The sequence below is a fragment of the Pristiophorus japonicus genome, chromosome 8 (genome assembly GCF_044704955.1).
Source record: "Pristiophorus japonicus isolate sPriJap1 chromosome 8, sPriJap1.hap1, whole genome shotgun sequence".
Taxonomy (NCBI): Eukaryota; Metazoa; Chordata; class Chondrichthyes; family Pristiophoridae; genus Pristiophorus; species Pristiophorus japonicus.
This window is the reverse complement of record NC_091984.1, coordinates 173,850,333-173,869,920: the sequence shown is the minus strand read 5'-3', so window position 1 is coordinate 173,869,920 and position 19,588 is coordinate 173,850,333. Positions and strand designations below refer to the sequence as shown.

Below are 19,588 nucleotides of genomic sequence, written 5' to 3'. Positions count from 1 at the left end.
TGACTAGTGGGGTACCGCAAGGTTCTGTGCTGGGGCCCCAGCTGTTTACATTGTAGATTAATGATTTGGACGAGGGGATTAAATGTAGTATCTCCAAATTTGCGGATGACACTAAGTTGGGTGGCAGTGTGAGCTGCGAGGAAGATGCTATGAGGCTGCAGAGTGACTTGGATAGGTTAGGTAAGCGGGCAAATACATGGCAGATGAAATATAATGTGGATAAATGTGAGGTTAAAACAGAGAGACAGACTATTATCTGAATGGTGACAGATTAGGAAAAGGGGAGATGCAACGAGACCTGGGTGTCATGGTACATCAGTCATTGAAGGTTAGCATGCAGGTACAGCAGGCTGTTAAGAAAGCAACTGGCATGTTGGTCTTCATAGCGAGGGGATTTGAGTACAGGAGCAGGGAGGTGTTACTACAGTTGTATACGGCCTTGGTGAGGCCACACCTGGAGTATTGTGTACAGTTTTGGTCTCCTAACTTGAGGAAGGACATTCTTGCTATTGAGGGAGTGCAGCGAAGGTTCACCAGACTGATTCCCGAGATGGTGGGACTGACATATCAAGAAAGATGGATCAACTGGGCTTGTATTCACTGGAGTTCAGAAGAATGAGAGGGGATCTCATAGAAACGTTTAAAATTCTGATGGGTTTAGACAGGTTAGATGCAGGAAGAATGTTCCCAATGTTGGGGAAGTCCAGAACTAGGATCACAGTCGAAGGATAAGGGGTAAGCCATTTAGGACCGAGATGAGGAGAAACTTCTTCACCCAGAGAGTGGTGAACCTGTGGAATTCTCTACCACAGAAAGTTGTTGAGGCCAATTCACTAAATATATTCAAAAAGGAGTTAGATGTAGTCCTTACTACTAGGGGGATCAAGGGGTATGGTGAGAAAGCAGGAATGGGGTACTGAAGTTGCATGTTCAGCCATGAACTCATTGAATGGCGGTGCAGGCTCGAAGGGCCGAATGGCCTACTCCTGCACCTATTTTCTATGTTTCTATTTTTGTATGTTTCTAACCCTCCCACAGTTAACTGAGTACACCCTGGGGATTGAACCCCAGCTGTTCCCAGTCTGTATGCTTTAGTTCTCCACTTGCCATTGCATTTAACAACTGACCTAAGGGGGTGGGGGGGCGGGGGGGCGGGGGTGAGGGGTTAACATGCAGTGTTTTCAGTTAATGACACTTTACTACCATGTTTCAGTTTTGGTTTGATGTGTGACCATGGATTGCTAAGCCAACCGTTTAAATTACAAAATGAAATTATTGAGTGACCAAATTATCAACGCTTGATATATTGCATAAACAGGCTGATCATACACTCCGGGTTTCATTCCCGATTTTTGATGCGTAACCCGCCCAGGTGGCAGCAGGGATGCATAATGTTGGCCACTCTATTCTGGGCTAGGGAAGGCAGTTTTGAGGGAAATCACCCAGCGCTTCTGCGAGTGACATATGTTGGAAAGTGCATGTCGGGAAAATATAGGATATGTGTTCAGTTGTGATACCCCGCAGTCGAAGAGCCAACAGGGGGGTAACATGACAGTGTTTTCAGTTAATGACACTTTACTACCATGTATAAGTTTTTGTTTGATGTGTGACCATGGATTGCTAAGCCAACCGTCTAAATTACAAAATGAAATTATTGAGTGACCAAATTAGCAACGCTTGATATATTGCATAAACACGCTGATCATACACTCCGGGTTTCATTCCCGATTTTTGCTGAGTAACTGTGTTCATGCATGGATATTGGCACTTGGCAAGGTAGCAGAATACAGTCAGTGTCTGGAGCTGTACTGCAGAAAGGGTCAGATACTGGTATTTTGGTGGGGAGTGACAATGGTAATAAGGGAACTGGATAGGAAATGCTTCCGATTGAAGCTCCATTCTGTTTATGTAATCTGCCGCATTCCTACCCGTAACAGGTACTATGTATACAATCAGACATGGAGAGCCTGGCAGACCTACATCGTTCAACAGCAGAAGAAGAAAACAAAGTACAGGATGGTGATTTCACACGGTATGAGATGGAGATGCTTATAATTGATGAGGGAATCTTGGATAAACTCAATTTTCAGACACACAATAATGCTGGGTTGTTCTGAACTGAACCTGACCAACATTCCAATCTACAAAGTTCCTTGATCAAACAACTCTTGGAGATCATGGGCTTTGTTAATTTGTAGCAATTGGTACTGCGATATGTGTGCGCACTAGATCCGTGCAGCAGAGCTGGTTTCCAGTCTTCCTGGTTAACCCTTGCCACTGGATAAAGACCCAGCTCTGTCAAGCCCATGTGGTGGCTGGTGTGCAACGGTCACCCCACGTTAAAAAAATCCACGCGCAGTCCTCTTCACCCCTTCAACATGTAGTTCAGGACCTGGAATATCAGGTCCTTCATTGAAACACCTGTGAACTCATACCTTTTTGGCATGGAAGCAAGTCATCCTCGCTTAGAGGGACTGCCTATGACGATGAGCAATTGGTGGCTAATAAAAGAACAGGCCAGTTTAAACACTGCTCTATGTTAGCAGCAGAATAATGAGCCGTAATTTGATGTCCAAACATCATCATCATCATAGGCGGTCCCTCGAAACGAGGATGACTTGCTTCCACGCCAAAAGAGGATGAGTTCACAGGTGTTTCAATGAAGGATCCGAACTACATCCTCAAGGGTGGAATATGCCTGTGCGTGGATTTTTTTTAACGTGTGGTAGCCGTTGCACACCAGCCACCACACGGGCTTGACAGAGCTAGGTCTTGGTCCAGTGGCAAGGATTACCCAAGACGACTGGAGACCAGCTCTGCTGCATGGACCTAGTGCGCACACATATTGCAGTGTGGGCTGGCCCGTGCTGCCCCTGGGCCCTCGCCTCTTCTGGGCCTGAACTCACGCCTCCCCTGGGCCCCGATCCCATCCCTCTACAGTCTCTCGCCGCTCCTTCGCCCCGACCTCGCCGCTCCTGCAGTACCTGTTCACGCTCCAATCACCGACCTGGACCTTGATGTCGTCACTCCTGCACCAGCACATGCTGCTCCCTGGAGTGGTATGCCTCCACGCTGTCCATGGCCGCCGCTCGTCGTTCCTTTTGTAGCCCCGACCTGCCGCTGATGGTCTCTCGCAGCTCGGGGCCTCCACGCTACCCAAACAATGGTGAAGCTAATAGCGCTCACCGTTATTTATGTGCAAATGGTACAGCAACTTCAGATGAGGAGCAGGTGCGCTGTTAAAGTCATATATTCAGAAGTTGCGTCGCTCTGGTGTTGGCTTTACAAAAACGGCATCTCGCTGTCTGCTTCATCATTGAAATGCATTGAAGTTGCTTTATTTGCACAGTAGATATGAACTGAACTCCCCACAGAATGTGAAGGCTTGTTCATTTCAGTCTAAGTACCCTTTTAACGACATTAGAGTTCATTATTGCCAGAGAACGTCTCTCTGGTTTGGGGAAGGAACGCTTTTATTTTCTTAAAAAAATGGGGAAAGCAAAAGTAAAAAAAAAACAAGATCTGCAAAAATATGTCCAGAGAAGTAGTGGCAGGGATTGGGGATGCACTGGTTGTGATTTACCAAAATTCCATGGATTCTGGGAAGGTCCTAGCAGATTGGAAAACTATAAATGTAACGCCCCTATTTAAAAAAAAAAAGAGGCAGACAAAAAGCAGGAAACTATAGACCAGTTAGACTAACATCTGTCGTTGGGAAAATGTTGGAGTCCATTATTAAAGAAGCAGTCGCAGGACATTTGGAAAAGCAAAATTCGGTCAGGCAGAGTCAGCATGGATTTATGAAGGGGAAGTCATGTTTGACAAATTTGCTGGAAATGAGGATATAACGAACAGGGTGGATAAAGGAGAACCAGTGGATGTAGTGTATTTGGACTTCCAGAAGACATTTGACAAGGTGCCACATAAAAGATTACTGCACAAGATAAAAGATCACGGGGTTGGGGGTAATATATTAGCATGGATGGAGGATTGGCTAACTAACAGAGAACAGAGAGTAGGGATAAATGGTTCATTCTCGGGTTGGCAATCAGTAACCAGTGGGGTGCCGCAGGGATCAGTGCTGGGACCCCAACTATTTACAATCTATATTAACGACTTGGAAGAAGGGACTGAGTGTACCGTAGCCAAGTTTTCTGACGATACAAAGATGGGAGGAAAAGCAATGTGTGAGGAGGACACACAAAATCTGCAAAAGGACATAGGAAGGCTAAGTGAGTGGGCAAAAATTTGGTAGATGGAGTATAATATTGGAAAGTGTGAGGTCATGCACTTTGGCAGAAAAAAATCAAAGAGTAAGTTATTATTTAAATGGAGAAAGATTGCAAAGTGCTGCAGTACAGCAGGACCTGGGGGGTACTTGTGCATAAAACACAAAAGGTTAGTATGCAGGTACAGCAAGTGATCAGGAAGGCCAATGGAATCTTGGCATTTATTGCAAAGGGGGTGGAGTATAAAAGCAGGAAAGTCTTGCTACAGTTGTACAGGGTATTGGTGAGGCCACACCTGGAATACTGCGTACAGTTTTGGTTTCCATATTTACGAAAGGATATACTTGTTTTGGAGGCAGTTCAGAGAAGGTTCACTAGGTTGGTTCCAGAGATGAGGGGGTTGACTAATGAGGCCTCTACTCATTGGAATTCAGAAGAATGAAAGGTGATCTTATTGATACGTATAAGATTATGAGGGGACTTGACAAGGTGGATGCAGAGAGGATGTTTCCACTGATAGGGGAGACTAGAACTAGAGGGCATAATCTTAGAATAAGGGGCCGCCCATTTAAAAGTGAGATGAGAAGAAATTTCTTCTGTGAGGGTTGTGGATCTGTGGAATTTGCTGCCTCAGAGAGCTGTGGAAGCTGGGACATTGAATAAATTTAAGACAGAAATAGACAGTTTCTTGAACGATAAGTGAATAAGGGGTTATGGAGAGCGGGCAGGGAAGTGGACCTGAGTTCATGATCAGATCAGCCATGATCGTATTAAATGGCGGAGCAGGCTCGAGGGGCCGTATGGCCTTCTCCTGCTCCTATTTCTTATGCTCTTATGTTCTTATTAATAGTACAGTAAAGAAAAACGAAAAGCACAAAACAGGACTGTTTTAGCAACGAGCACGGAATTGCAGTTCCGATATGGAACTCGTGGAAATTTCTGATTCTAAGTGAAGAAACAGAAGGAACTGCAGAGGGAGACATAAGAAGAAATGAATATGTTTTACAGCAAGAAATTATGTTAAGTACAGAAATAAAGAATATAATAAGACCCAACTCACTAGACAAAACCTTAAATATTACAAAACCACATTTAGCAGTAATAGAGCGTTCACATTCATCGATGGAAAACTGCAACCTTGAAGTGTCGGCCGTGGCTCAGTTGGTAACACTCATGTCTACAAGTCAGACTTGGGCACATAATCTAGGCTGACACTCCAGTACTGAGGGAGTGTTGCACTGTCGGAGGTGCCATCTTTTGGATGAGATATTAAATCAAGGCCCTGTCTGCCCACTCGGGTGGACGTAGAAAATCTCTCAGCACTATTTAAAGGAGAGCAGTGAAATATTATCCTGGCCAGTATTTAGCCTTCAACCTACATCACTAAAAAAGCAGATTATCTGGTCATCAGTGTTCCTGCTAATAAGGTACGCAACTGTGCGGTGCAGTAATCTCAAAGCTAGTAGTATTAGGCAGGCCCTCGTATCGAAGATGACCTGCTTCCACAACAAAAAGGGATGAGTTCACAGGCGTTTCAATGCGGGACCTGACAATCTAGGTCCCGAACTGTATACTGAAGGGTGGAAGATGCCTGTGCATGGATTCTTTTAACGTTGGGTGGCCGTTACCACTACACGGGCTTGATAGATCTAGGGGTCTTGATCCAGCGGCAAGGGTTCACCAAAACGACTGGAGACCAAGCTCTGCTGCACGGACCTAGTGCGCACGCATGCTCCTACTTACTATCCGCAGATCGCAGTGTGGGCTGGCCCTGGGCCCTCGCCTCTTCTGGGTCTCAAACCCTCGCCTCTCCTGGGCTCCGATCACAACGCTCCTGGGCCCTGATCTCTTACTGCTCCTCTGCCCTGATCAAAAATGGAGCAGCCAGAAACAGGACATCAATTAGTCTCCTCTTATCTTGGAGACAGCAAATATCAACACTGTTATTCGAAATATCAAAATACTAAACTCCAGCCTCTCCTGGGCCCCGATCACGACCCTCAAAGCTACCGCATAGGCCACTCACCGGCTTTTACACTGTAACTACCACGCAGAAATTTAAAGGGACCGCGCATTAAAAGAAACAGGCCATGCAGAACAAAGCACAGCTTGCAGGGAACATTGCTTGTCATTATCTCATTGCTATTTGTGGAATCTTGCTGAGTGCAAATTGGCTGCTGTGTTTCCTACATTACAACATTATTACATTACAACAGTCACTATACTTTAAAAAGTTAATTGGCCGAAAACAGCAAAATACTGTGTGATACAAAAGCAAAATACTGTGGATGCTGGAAATCTGAAATAAAAACACAAAATGCTGGAAATACTCAGCAGGTCAGGCAGCATCTGTGGAGAGAGAAACAGGGCTAACATTTCAGGTTTTGTCAGAACTGGAAAAAGTTCGAAATATAAGATGTTTCAAACAAGTGCAGGGGGAGGGGAGGAAAGAACAAAAGGGAAGGTCTGTGATAGGGTGGAAGGCAGGAGAGATTAGAGAGACAAAAGCTATGATTGTACAAAGCAAAAGGAGATGGTAATGGAACAAGTAAAGAAACAAAAGAAATGGTAATAGCAGAATCAACAACAGCTGCTGTCCGGAAAAAATGGGAAAATGGTAATAGCAGAATCAACAACAGCGACTGTCTGGAAAAAATGGGAAAATGGGGCAGAGGTTATTGTTGTGTATGGAGAAAGAGTGAGACTGAACACTGAGCTCAAAGTAAAGTGTGATCTTAGTCGTTTATTGCAGGTCTCCAGAGTGCCACTCCAACCTGTGAAGCCTCCTTAAATACCTGTGCTCCCAAGGGACTATGGGATCCCTAGGGACTCTAGGGGATGAGCCCTCTGGTGGCAGTACAGCGTAAATACAAGTCCACATATATAACAGTTATGATCTGAAATTGTTGAATTCAATGTTGAGTCCAGAAGGCTGTAAAGTGCAGAATCGAAAGATGGTGTGCCGTTACTCAAGCTGGCGTTGAGCTTTGTTGGATCAGTGTAAGAGGCCAAGGACAAGAGAGGTCGGATTGGGCGTGGAGCCGAGAATTAAAAATGACAGGCGACCGGAAGCTTAGGGTCACACTTGCGGACTGAACGAAGGTGTTCCGCAAAGCGGCCACCCAATCTGCATTTGGTCTCCCCAATGTAGAGGAGACCGCATCGTGAGCAGCGAATACAATATGTTAAATTGAAAGAAGTACAAGTAAATCGCTGTTTCACCTGGAAGGAGTGTTTGGGGCCCTGGACGGTGGGAACTAAAAGGGCAGGTGTTGCAGTTCCTGCGCTTGCACGGGAAGGTGCCGTGGGAAGAGGAGGCGTGTTGGGGTGATTGAGGAGTGGACCAGGGTGTCGTGGAGGGAACGGTCCCTTCGGAATACTGAAAGGGGAGGGCAGGGAAAGATTTGTTTCGTGGTGGGATCACACTGGAGGTGGCGGAAATGGCGGAGGATGATCCGTTGAATGTGGAGGCTGGTGGGGTGAAAGGTGACGAGGGGAACCCTATCGTGGTTCTGGGAGGGAGCAAGGGGTGAGGGCAGAAGTGCGGGAAATAGAACGGACACGGCTGAGGGCCATGTCAACCGCAGTCGAGAGGAATTCTCGGTTGAGGAAAAAGGAAGACATATTGGAAGCACTTGTATGAACAGCTGCGATGGAAATGGAGAAACTGGGAGAATGGAATAGTCTTTACAGGAAGCGAGGTGAAAGGTAGCTCTGGAGTCTGGGGATAAATACTGTGTGATTTTATTTTGTCACTTGTGGATGAAGCAGAGAAGTGAGTCAGCCAAGAAAGATAATGTCAGACCCATCTGAAGGATCAGTTGTATGATGGAATACAACATTTGCTTTGAAAACAAGAGCATTAAGTTGAAAACTGCCTGTTATTTGTTGGCACTGATTAATGGCATGTAAAAAAACATAAGAAAAGCCAAGAATGAGAAGGTTCTTAGCCCCACTCATCCCTTTAGTACTCTATCTCACCCAGCCGAGCATCCAACTGCATTTTGACTCCACTACCTTACCATGTAAATTATTCCAAATTGAGTAAAGATTTTTGGATAATTAATCTTTCAGTTTTGCTGTCCTGACTCACCTTGGAGAAATATTCTGATTGAATATTATCTAAAGAATAGAATAGAAAGTATTTATAGAGCGCCTTTCATAACCCCAGGGTGCCCCAAAGCACTTTACAGCCCATGAAATACTTTTGAAGTGTAGTCACTGTTGTAATGTAAAAAATGCGACAGCCAGTTTGCGCACAGCAACGTCCAACAAACAGCAATATGAAAATGACCAGATAATCTCTCTCTGATGTTGGTTGAGGGATAAATATTGGCTTATTACCAGGACATTGGGGAGAATTCCCTTGCTCCTCTACGAAATAGTGTCATGGGATCTTTTACATCCACCTGAGAGGGCAGACAGAGCCTCAGTTTAACTTCTCATTTGACAGTGCAGCACCCTCTGTACTTCATTGAAGTGTCAGCTAGACTTTACGTTGTACTCTGTGGAGTGGGTCTTGAACCCACAGCATTCTGACTCAGCAAGAGTGCTACCTACCACTGAGCCAATTCTGTTTAACACTATCTATACCTCATGAGCTTCCTCTCACTCATGCTTTAAACTCTCTTCTTTCTAAACTGTAGGACTTAAGTTCCCTCTTCCCATTACACTTGGAATTGTTCCTGTAACTCTCTCTCCGTCTCCTCCAGTACATGTATGTCAAATTTGAAGTTTAGTGAATTAATGACTAAGGAGCTAAATTGTGAACTTTAACTGGTGTAAGATAACTCAGTGATGCAATGTAAGATTGAGCAGGTTCCCTTCACAATAGTGTGTTAAAACATACTTTAATCATCCCACTGAAGGAAAGTTGTATTCCATCCATTGAAGGTAAGCAGGATCCTTTTATGCATGCTGCGAAAGAAGCAATCCCATAGTGAACAGTGACATATACTGTCAATAAGGTGTTTACTTTGCTGCTGCGCATTATGGGACTGTATGATCTCCATTGTTTGAGATCACCACTGAGCTGGAAAGTAGCAGTCGCTTGTGATTGCATGAATATTAGGAGACATATTGTGACGTATAGTCTAGTATCCATTGTAGGTATTTAACAGTGTGTAACATTTATAAAAAGAAAAGCTTGCTTAACATTTTGGGTGTAACTTATTTGTCAGAAGTGACAAAAGTTCTCCAGTTCACCTGAAGTGTCTTTTCCTATACAGATGCTGACTGGACCTTCTGTGTAGTTCCAACTTTTACAATTTTTTAAGACCAAAATCTGTTTATAAGGGGTCGCGATGACATCTAGTGGGCATTTTGGGTGTGAAGGTGCCGATTATTATATTGAGAGTACAGAACACGAACATCGATTTTTGTGGACTCAGTGAATTTGAATTTTTAATTTACAAGAACATTTTTTATGACAATTCTTCCTCTCAGATATTGAACTTATAAATGTGTGGACTAATGCCATGTAAACTACACTTGGAAGAATCAAAATACACCTCTTTTTTTAATTCAAGTTTTTCAGTGGGGAGTAAACACTGTTTGCATTCTGAACATTTGGAAAAAAATGTTGGCAGTGAGAAAATATGATAATTGTCATTTTGCTGTGGCTCATTTTGTGCTCCTGTGCAGAAGCTTAGAATGAAAGCACAACATTCTTAGGTTCATCACACAACTAGTTTCATTGATGGAAGCAATATTGGCAATCTTGTCAAGGTAAACTCTGCAGTGTGAAGTCACCTGTATTGTAGGCAGGGGGTGTAAGATCATGTCCAAGACATAAGAGGAAAGATTCGTGTCGTTTGCACCCCTGGGGGGGTGGGGGCGCTAATGGGGCGTGGCACCGCTACCGACACCCACAGTAGTGTAGCGCCGCCGGTAACTGGTAGCGCCCCGCTCCTAACAGTAGCGCCCCATGCCGCTGCGCCGGCGATGATGACGTCAACACCGAAAGCAGCGATCTGTTTTCTCCCCGGAGTGAAAATTTGGTAGCGCCCCATAAAGCTGTTGTGGGCAATGCCTGCGACAGCTTCACGGGGCACATTCCGGGCTGTAGGCTGCTCGCGGGGCGAAAATTAAAGTGGAGGTGCGGCAGGAGAAAAAATGGCCGACCAGACGTGGTCACCTTGTTTGTAGATTGCGGGGTCCGCTTCCGCTTGTGTGCCAGGCTGCTGCCACGGCACCCTGCTCCCTGGTGGTCCAGCGATGGCCCCGTTTCCCACCCGCAGAGTTGACAGCTTAGCCTTTGCATTTAATGAAAGGGGAGGGCCCTGTCTGCTCGCCAGTGCTAGGCATCTCACTGCGCAGCACTGCAAACTTCACATGGCTTTGCACCCGGCCCAGAGAGGAGGTGGGGCACGATATTCGAGAGAAAGTGGAGCATGATATTTTGTCCTCCACTTACTCTTTGGGGCAGTAAGCCTAATATAGGTTACGGGGAATTCCCACCTCGCGGCTGTTACTCCAAACGGGATGGTACCAAATTTTGCCCCGTAGTCTCTTATTGTTTGGCTCGCACCAAGTGCAGTGCACCAAGAGTCATTGAATACAGCACAGAAGGAGGCCATTCGACCCATTGTGCCTATACCAGCTCTTTGAAAGAGCTATCCAAATAGTCCCATTTCGCTGCTCTTTCCCCATTGTCCTGCAATTTTTTTACTTTTCAAGTATGTATCCAGCTCCCTTTTGAAAGTCATTATTGAATCATCTTCCAGCACCCTTTGAAGCAGTGTATTCTAGATCACAGCAACTTGCTGTGTTTTTAAAAAAAAAATCTTTTCATCTTCCCTCTGGTTCTTTTCTGGGTTCTGTGGATACCAACTCTCCAGCCAGTGGAAAAACAGTTTCTCCTTATTTATTCAATCAGAACCCATCACCAGATATAAACCCAAGTTTTAGGATGTTTCCAGAGAGCTATTTGGACATTAAGCTGCTTGCTCGCATTAACATTTAACTGGCATTCCTGTGTTCCTATAAAGAGCCAATTGGTCCACGTCTTCCAAGTTCCATTCCTACACCAGGCCTTCTTGTGCCAGTGAATTTGTGCTAAATTGTGTACCTTGGCCAAAGAGCAAAGCTACCTAACTTGTGGCCATCCTGTCCCATGTGCTGTTATCCGGTTAAAAAAAGAAATGTATATCACTGGTTCTTTCTAAATATTGAGCATAGGTTTGCTATCGGCAGTTTGCATCTGTCCTGGTTAAATTTGAGCTTATTTACCGATGTTCATTTCTGTTTCCTTCAGCTCGCTCTCAGATGCTGCGGAAGATCTGGATCCACTGGTCCTTGTACATGCACATACGTAAAACCAAGCATATGATGCAGGCTGAGGCGCAAGGATTCCGTGTAAAAACAGGCTCTCGGTGAGCGCACGCCAACAATTGTTACAATATTTCAATTACATTTTGTGTTTAATGAACTGAGGAATGTTGGTGCTAAAACACAGGACAATTTACTTCAGCCACCTAGTGTCAGCATCAGTACACACTGAAACCAGGTCAGATACACCAAGGGTGGGATTTATCAGTATACACTGAAACCAGGTCAGATACACCAAAGGTGGGATTTATCAGTATACACTGAAACCAGGTCAGATATATCAGAGGTCAGATTTGTCAGTATACACTGAAACCAGGTCGGATACACCAAAGGTGGGATTTATCAGTATACACTGAAACCAGGTCAGATACACCAGAGGTCAGATTTATCAGTATACACTGAAACCAGGTCAGATACACCAACGGTGGGATTTATCAGTATACACTGAAACCAGGTCAGATACACCAAAGGTCTGATTTATCAGTATACACTGAAACCAGGTCAGATACATCAAGGATGGGATTTATCAGTGTACATGGAAACCAGGTCAGATACACCAAGGGTGGGATTTATCACTATGCACTGAAACCAGGTCAGATACATCAAGGGTGGGATTTATCAGTGTACATGGAAGCCAGGTCAGATACACCCAGGGTGGGATTTATCAGTATACACTGAGACCAGGTCAGATACATCAAGGGTGGGATTTATCAGTATACAATGAAACCAGGTCAGATACACCAAGATGGGATTTATCAGTATACACTGAAACCAGGTCAGATACACCAAGGATCAGATTTATCAGTATAAACTGAAACCAGGTCAGATACACCAAAGGTGTGATTTATCAGTATACACTGAGACCAGGTCAGATACATCAAGGGTGGGATTTATCAGTATACAATGAAACCAGGTCAGATACACCAAGGGTGGGATTTATCACTATGCACTGAAACCAGGTCAGAAATCCCACCCTTGATGTATATCACTATGCACTGAAACCAGGTCAGATACATCAAGGGTGGGATTTATCAGTATACACTGAAACCAGGTCAGATAGACCACGGTGGGACTTATCAGTACATACTGAAACCAGGTCAGATACACCAAAGGTGGGATTTATCAGTATGTACTGAAACCAGGTCAGATACACCAAAGGTCAGATTTATCAGTATACACTGAAACCAGGTCAGATACACCAAGAGTGGGATTCATCAATATACACTGAAGCTGGCCAATTATAGCAAGCGTCAAATTCAGAGTATAACTCATCTTTACACTAGTCAGGAGATTCTTGGAGCGTACCCTTCCAATGACATAATTTAAATATTCCCCACTGTTGTTTACATTTATATCCAACTAATCAGAGTTGGTTCCTTTTCATCTTTGTAGATTTGCCCTTTTCCAATGCAACAGCTTTGTTTTTGATTGAGGTTTTTCTTTGTCATTTTGACTGCAAACCTAATTATGTTAGGATCACTGACTTCTAATTGTTCTCAACAGCAACTTGCATTTATATAGTGCCTTTAACAGTAAAACGCTTCACTTCACAGAAGCTCAATCCGACAAAAATTGACATAGAGCCAAAGAAGGAGCTTTTCGAACAGGTAGGTTTTAAGGAGCATCTCAAGGGAGGGAAGAGGGGTGGAGTGGTTTAGAGGAGAATTTGAGAGCTTAGGGCTTAGACAGCTGAAGGCATGGCTGCCAATTGTCGGGTGTAGGAAGTGGGGGATGCACAAGAAACCAGAATTGGAGGAACGCAGAGACTTAGGAGGATTGTAGGTGGTTACAGAGATAGAGAGAGTGAGGCTATGAAGGGATTTGAATACGAAAACAAGAATTTTCAAATCGAGGTATTAATTGGCTGGAAGCCAATGTAGGTCAGTGAGCACAGTGGTGATGGGTGAGTGGGACTTGGTGAGAGTTAGGATACAGGCAACAGTTTTGGATGAGCTTACGTTTATGGAGGGTGAAAGCTGAGGCCGGCCAGGAGAGCTTTTGGTCTGGAGATAACAAAAGCATGGATGAGGGTTTCCTGCCTTCAGGTCACTACTTGTCCCCATTTATTGCTAGGAACCAAGGTCAGTGCCACATATCTCATTGCACTTGTAATACAGTGCTGAATGCACTCTACAAATCCCTCCCCGTTTAGTCCATCACCATTATTGTTATCCCAGGCTATTTCTGGATAATCTAAGTTCTCCATCGTTACAGACCTGTTGCTCCTACAGATCTCTTTGAACTTTCAATAGATCTAATTTTGGACGTCTTTCTCAATATTTGATGTAGTCTATAAATAGCTGCCTAGCCCACTTGAGATCAAGTATTAATGGAGGAACTTTTCATGTTAACCAGTACTGTTTCTTGCTAGGGTCGTGTGGTCCATTTGGACCAAACAGTTGGAGAGAAAGGAAAAAAATCGCAAAATGGATGGCTCAGCAATGCAGCATTGGGCAGGAACCTTACTCCACAGGGTAGGTGTGAGGGCAGATTTTTCATGTGTCTTGATGATTTGTACACCATAATGTTTAGGAAATTTGTGCTCTTTGTGTTACACATACCTGCTTTTTTTGAATATGCGCACAGCATACATCTGGTGTTTTTTGCCCATGTTTATAATGTTCAAATTGCATAAAATTGTGTGGCATTTGTAGAATATTCATTGTTTGTTTTCATCTTTGTCCCTTCCAATCAACACTTAAGAGTACAGTTCCAAGGGCACCAGTCACACTGAGACCTCGCAAAGTGGTCATAATATGAGGCTAGGCAGTGAGTGTCAGCAGAGGGCCACAGAGGATATCATGGCTGAGTACTCCTGTGTTGGGCTGTTGTCCACTCACAGGCACTTTCCAGCAGGGGGACATTGGATGATAATCAGGAGTGAGAACCTTGCCTGAATATTTTCCACTTCTGCAGACAGGAGGTGTTGAGCCAAGTGACAGCGCCCCTACTGCAATTCACGTTGAGGGAGTCTCTTATTGTACAGTACAATTCATTTACTGAGCCACTGGGGTGATCTGCTCTCATACCAATGCATTACTCATAGGATTAATAACACAGAGCACTTTAAAGAAGCAAAATGAATGGCTGCCCGATTAATTTAATTGAATTTAATTTCTTTGAATGAAATTGTTGGAGTATGGAGTGCTTTCACACAGGGAGTGGTTTAAGTAGAGGCCCTCTAAGTGAAAGGGCAAGGTCTCGGACTTCCCAATTTAGAGATTTCCCAATATATCCATCAATTAGACTGACTATCCAGTCTCCTAATATATTATCAAACACCTGATGCTTGGCTTTGTTGAAGCCCTTTTGGACTGTCTATTCAATTGTTTGACACTGACACCTTACTGGTAATGGTTATGACTTTTATTCAGGCATAAGCAAGAAGTAGTAGTTTACAAGGCACATTTGAGAATGATATTACCCCTTGTCCCTTGGGTAAAAGCCATAACATTTATTCCACGCACTTTATGCACCCTGTCGTCGCACCTTCAGCTCAATCCTCTACTCTGAGAGGTTCAAGTCCCCAAGATTGTACCTCAAAAAACAATATTCGCCTCATTCTGCCCAATCACAGGTTCATGTCCAGGTCCAGACACTGTCTTGGATGGTGAATCTTTGGAATTCTCTACCCCAGAGGACTGTGGATGCTCAGTCCATGAGTATATTCAAGACTGAGATTGATAAATTTTTGGGCACTAAGGGACTCGAGGGACATGGGGATAGGGTGGGAATATAGAGTTGATGTACAAGATCAGCAATGATATTGAATGGCGGAGCAGGCTTTAAACTAGTAAGATGGGGGGAGGGATCTACAAGAAAGGTAACCAGCCTAAATATAAACAGAACAGGAATAGAAAGAATAAAGTAAGAGGGGACATTGATGGCAAGGGAATAAATAGAGTTATAGAGCAGGAGTCTAAAAAGATGGTTAAACATAAAGTGAGAGGAAATCCTATTTAAAAATTAGTTAAACTGTCTGTACAGCAATGCACACAGTGTCTGTAATAAAACAGGCGAGCTGGAGACAGTTATGCATTGTGAGGAACCAGACATAGTAGGGATTACTGAGACATGGCTACAGAAAAATCAGGACTGGGAATTAAACATTGCAGTGCAGAGTATATTCAGGGGGATAGATACTATTCTCTGCAGCCGCGACACGGAGTTCCAGTTGTTGTGTTGCCAGGTTTAAGGATATCTCCTCGTGGCTGGAGAAGAAGTTGGAGTGGGAGGGGAGAATCCAGTTGTCGTGGTCCATGTAGGAACCAGTGACATGGGTAGAACTAAGAAAGAGGTTCTGCTGAGGGAGTTTGAGCAGCTTGGGTCTAAATTAATAAGCAGAACCTCCAGGGTAATAATCTCTGGATTACTACCTGAGCCACACGCAAATTGGCATAGGGTCAAGCAGATCAGAGAATTAAATGCGTGGTTCAAAGTGGTGTGGGAAGAAGGGGTTTCAATTCATGAGGCACTGGCACCAGTACTGGGGAAAGAGGGAGCTGTTCCGTCGGGACGGGCTCCACTTAAACCGGGCTGGGACCAGCGTCCTGGTGAATCGAATAACTAGGGCTGTAGATAGGGCTTTAAACTAAAAATTGGGGGGGGGCGGGGGCAAGGCGTCTCGTCAGCTGAGGGGAAATTTAGAAAGTTAAAGAGTAAGGACAAGGCAATAGGGCATAGTAGCGATATTGGTAATGTTAACCGATAACCAGAGTGTGACAGGAAGGGACAGAGCGTATTAACATAAGAGTGCACTAGCAAATAGGGTCAGAGTAGGGAAAAATAGTAATGGTAAAAAGACAAAATTAAAGGCTCTTTATCTGAATACACTTAGCATTTGTAACAAGATAGATGATTTAATGGCACAAATAGAAATAAATGGGTATGATCTGATAGCCATTACAGAAACGTGGTTGCAAGGTGACTAAGGCTGGGAACTAAACATTCAGGGCTATTTGACAATTCGGAAGGATAAACAGAAAGGAAAAGGAGGTGGGGTAGCTCTGTTAATAAAGGATGAGATCAGTGCAGTAGTAAGAAATGATCTTGGCTCGGAAGATCAAGATGTAGAATCAGTTTGGGTGGAGATAAGAAATAGCAAGGGAAAGAAGTCACTGGTGGATGTAGTCTATAGGCCCCCTAACGGTAGCTAGGACACTGTAGGACAGAGTATAAATCAAGAAATAATGGGGGCTTGTAAAAGAGGTACTGCAATAATCGTGGGCAACTTCAATCTTCATATGGATTGGACAAATCAAATTGCCAATGGTAGCCTTAAGGACGAGTTCATAGAGTGTATTCGAGACAGTTTCTTAGAATAATATGTTGTGGAACCAACTAGGAAACAAGCTATTTTATGTAATGAGACAGGATTAATTAATGATCTCATAGTAAAGGATCCTCTAGTGAAAAGTGATCATAACATGATTGAATTTCACATTCAGTTTGAGGATGAGAAACTTGGGTCTGAAACTATTGTCTTAAACCTAAATAAAGGCAATTGCAAAGGTATGAAGACAGAGTTGGCTAAAGAGGACTGGGAAAATAGATTAAAAGGTCAGACAGTAGATAAGCAGTGGCAGACATTTAAGAAGTTTTCTTAGGCAGTCCCTTGGAATCAAGGATGACTTGCTTCCACGCTAAAAATGAGTTCTCATGTGGCTAATGAGTCCAATGCGGGACCTACAGTCTCTGTCACAGGTGGGGCAGATGGTGGTTGAAGGAACGGGTGGGTGGGGTGCTTGGGATGCCTTGCTTGGTTTGGTTTCAGCTTGCTCTCGGCATAGAGACTCAAGGTGTTCGATGCCTTCCCGAATGTTTTTCCTCCACTTTGTGCGGTCTTGGGCCAGGGATTCCCAGGTGTCGGTGGGGATGTTGCACTTTTTCAAGGAGGCTTTGAGGATGTCCTTGAAGCGTTCCCTCTGCCCATCTGGGGCTCGCTTGCCATGTCGGAGCTCCGAGTAGCGCGCTTGTTTTGGGAGTCTCTTATCGGGCATGCGGACGACGTGGCCCACCCAACGGAGCTGATTGAGCGTGGTCAGTGCTTCGATGCTGGGGATGTTGCCCTGAGCGAGAACACTGACGTTGGTGCACCTATCCTGCCAATGGATTTGTAGGATCTTGTGGAGGCAGCGTTAGTGGTTCTTCTCCAGTGCTTTGAGGTGCTTGCTGCACATAGTCTATGTCTCTGAGGCATATAGGAGGGCAGGAATCATACTGCTCTGTAGACCATGAGCTTGGTGCCGGGTTTGAGGTCCTGGTCTTCAAACACACTCTTCCTCAGGTGACTGAAGGCTGCACTGGCACACTAAAGGCGATGTTGGACTTCGTCATCGACGTCCGCCTTTGTTGACACTAGGCTCCCAGGGTATGTGAAATGGTCCACGTTGTCCAAGGCTTCGTCGTGGATTTCATAATTTTCAACAAAGATATATTCTATTGAGAAAGAAAGACTCCACGAGAAGAATGAACCATCCATGGCTAAGGAAGTTAAGGATAGTATCAAATTGAAAGAAAAGGCATACAATGTTGCTAAGATTAGTGGTAGGTTAGGAGATTGGGAAAATTTTTAGAAACCAACAAAATATGACTAAAATAAAATAAAGCGGGTGAAAATAGATGGAGAGTAAACTAGCAAGCAGTATAAAAACAGGCTACCCCGACCTGTGAGAGGGCACCAAACAGGTCGGGAGCATAAAAGAGCGAGCGTAGACCCTACAACATTGTGGGGAGATCACCACAACTTCCAGCGCAAGTCGACCCAAGTGTGCGATGACTTCGGGTGACGTCATCAAGGCCCAGGTCGCCGGTTAGAGCGTGGGCAGGGACATCGGCAGGGCCCAGGCACAGTGGAGGAGCGCGAAGGTTGGGGTGGATGAGCGGCAAGAGATCATGATGGAGGTGCGGCGAATGTTTGGTGCGGAGGTGCGGTGAGAGATTGCGGCTGAAGTGCAGTGAATGTTTTGTGGTGGAGGAGCAGCGAGAGATCACGGCGGAGGAACGGTGAGAGATCGTGGCAGAGGTGCGGCAAATGAAAGTGCGGGGCCCAGAAGAGCTGAGGGCCCAGGGGCAGCATGGGCCAGCCCACACTGCGATATGTGTGCGCACAAGGTCCGTGCAGCAGAGTAGATCTCCAGTCGTCCTGGTTTACTCTTGCCACTGGATAAAGGCTTAGCTCTGTCAAGCCCGTGTGGTGGCTGGTGTGCAACGGTCACCACAAGTTTTTTAAAAATCCACACACAGGCATCTTCCACCTCTGGAGTTCAGGACTGGAATATCGGGGCCTCCATTGAAATATCTGTGAACTCATCCCTTTTGGTGTGGAAGCAAGTCATCCTCGTTCAAGGGTCCGCTTGTGATGATGATGATAAAAACAGACAGTAAGAGCTTCTACAAGTATATAAAAAGGAAGAGAGTAGTTGAAGTAACTGTTGGTCCCTTAGAGGATGAGACTGGTGAATTAATAATGGGAAATAAGGAAATGGCTGAACAAATATTTTGTATCTGTCTTCACGGTAGAAGACACTAAAAGCATACCAACAATAGTGGAAAATCGGGGGGCAGAAGAGAGGGAGGAAATTGAAACAATCATTATCACTAGAGAAAAAGTACTAGACAAACTAAAAGGCTGATGAGTCCCCTGGACCTGAAGGGCTGCATCTTCGGGTTGTAAAAGAAGTGCAGGGATAATGGATGCTTTGGTTGTAATCTTCCAAAATTCCCTAGATTCTGGAAAGGTCTTAGTGGATTGGAAAACCGTAAATGTAATGCCCCTATTTAAAAAAGGAGGGAGACAGAAAGCAGGAAACTGTAGGCCAGTTAGCCTAACATCTGTCATTGGGAAAATGCTGGAAACCATTATTATGGAAGTAGGAGCAGGACATTTAGAAAATCATAATACAATCAAGCAGAATTAGTAATGGGGAACATGGAGATGGCAGAAACTCTGAACAAATATTTTGTATCAGTCTTTATGGTAGAGGACACTAACAATATTCCGACAGTGGATAGTCTAGGGGTTATGCGGG

The 19,588-nt window shown here is 44.6% G+C and overlaps 1 protein-coding gene across 3 annotated transcripts in view; it reads left to right on the top strand.

The window, feature by feature from the left end:
- sfi1 (SFI1 centrin binding protein) overlaps nucleotides 1-19,588 on the top strand; it is a 209,556-nt gene that overhangs the window by 43,898 nt on the left and 146,070 nt on the right. For all 3 annotated transcript variants that reach the window (XR_011594118.1, XM_070887562.1, XM_070887563.1), the window contains exons 6-8: nucleotides 1,938-2,032; nucleotides 11,485-11,602; nucleotides 13,930-14,032. Coding sequence is in view for 2 of the 3 variants with exons in the window: in XM_070887562.1 (XP_070743663.1) it covers nucleotides 1,938-2,032; nucleotides 11,485-11,602; nucleotides 13,930-14,032 (316 nt within the window). In the remaining variant the exon portion in view is untranslated. The remainder of the gene's footprint in view (nucleotides 1-1,937; nucleotides 2,033-11,484; nucleotides 11,603-13,929; nucleotides 14,033-19,588) is intronic.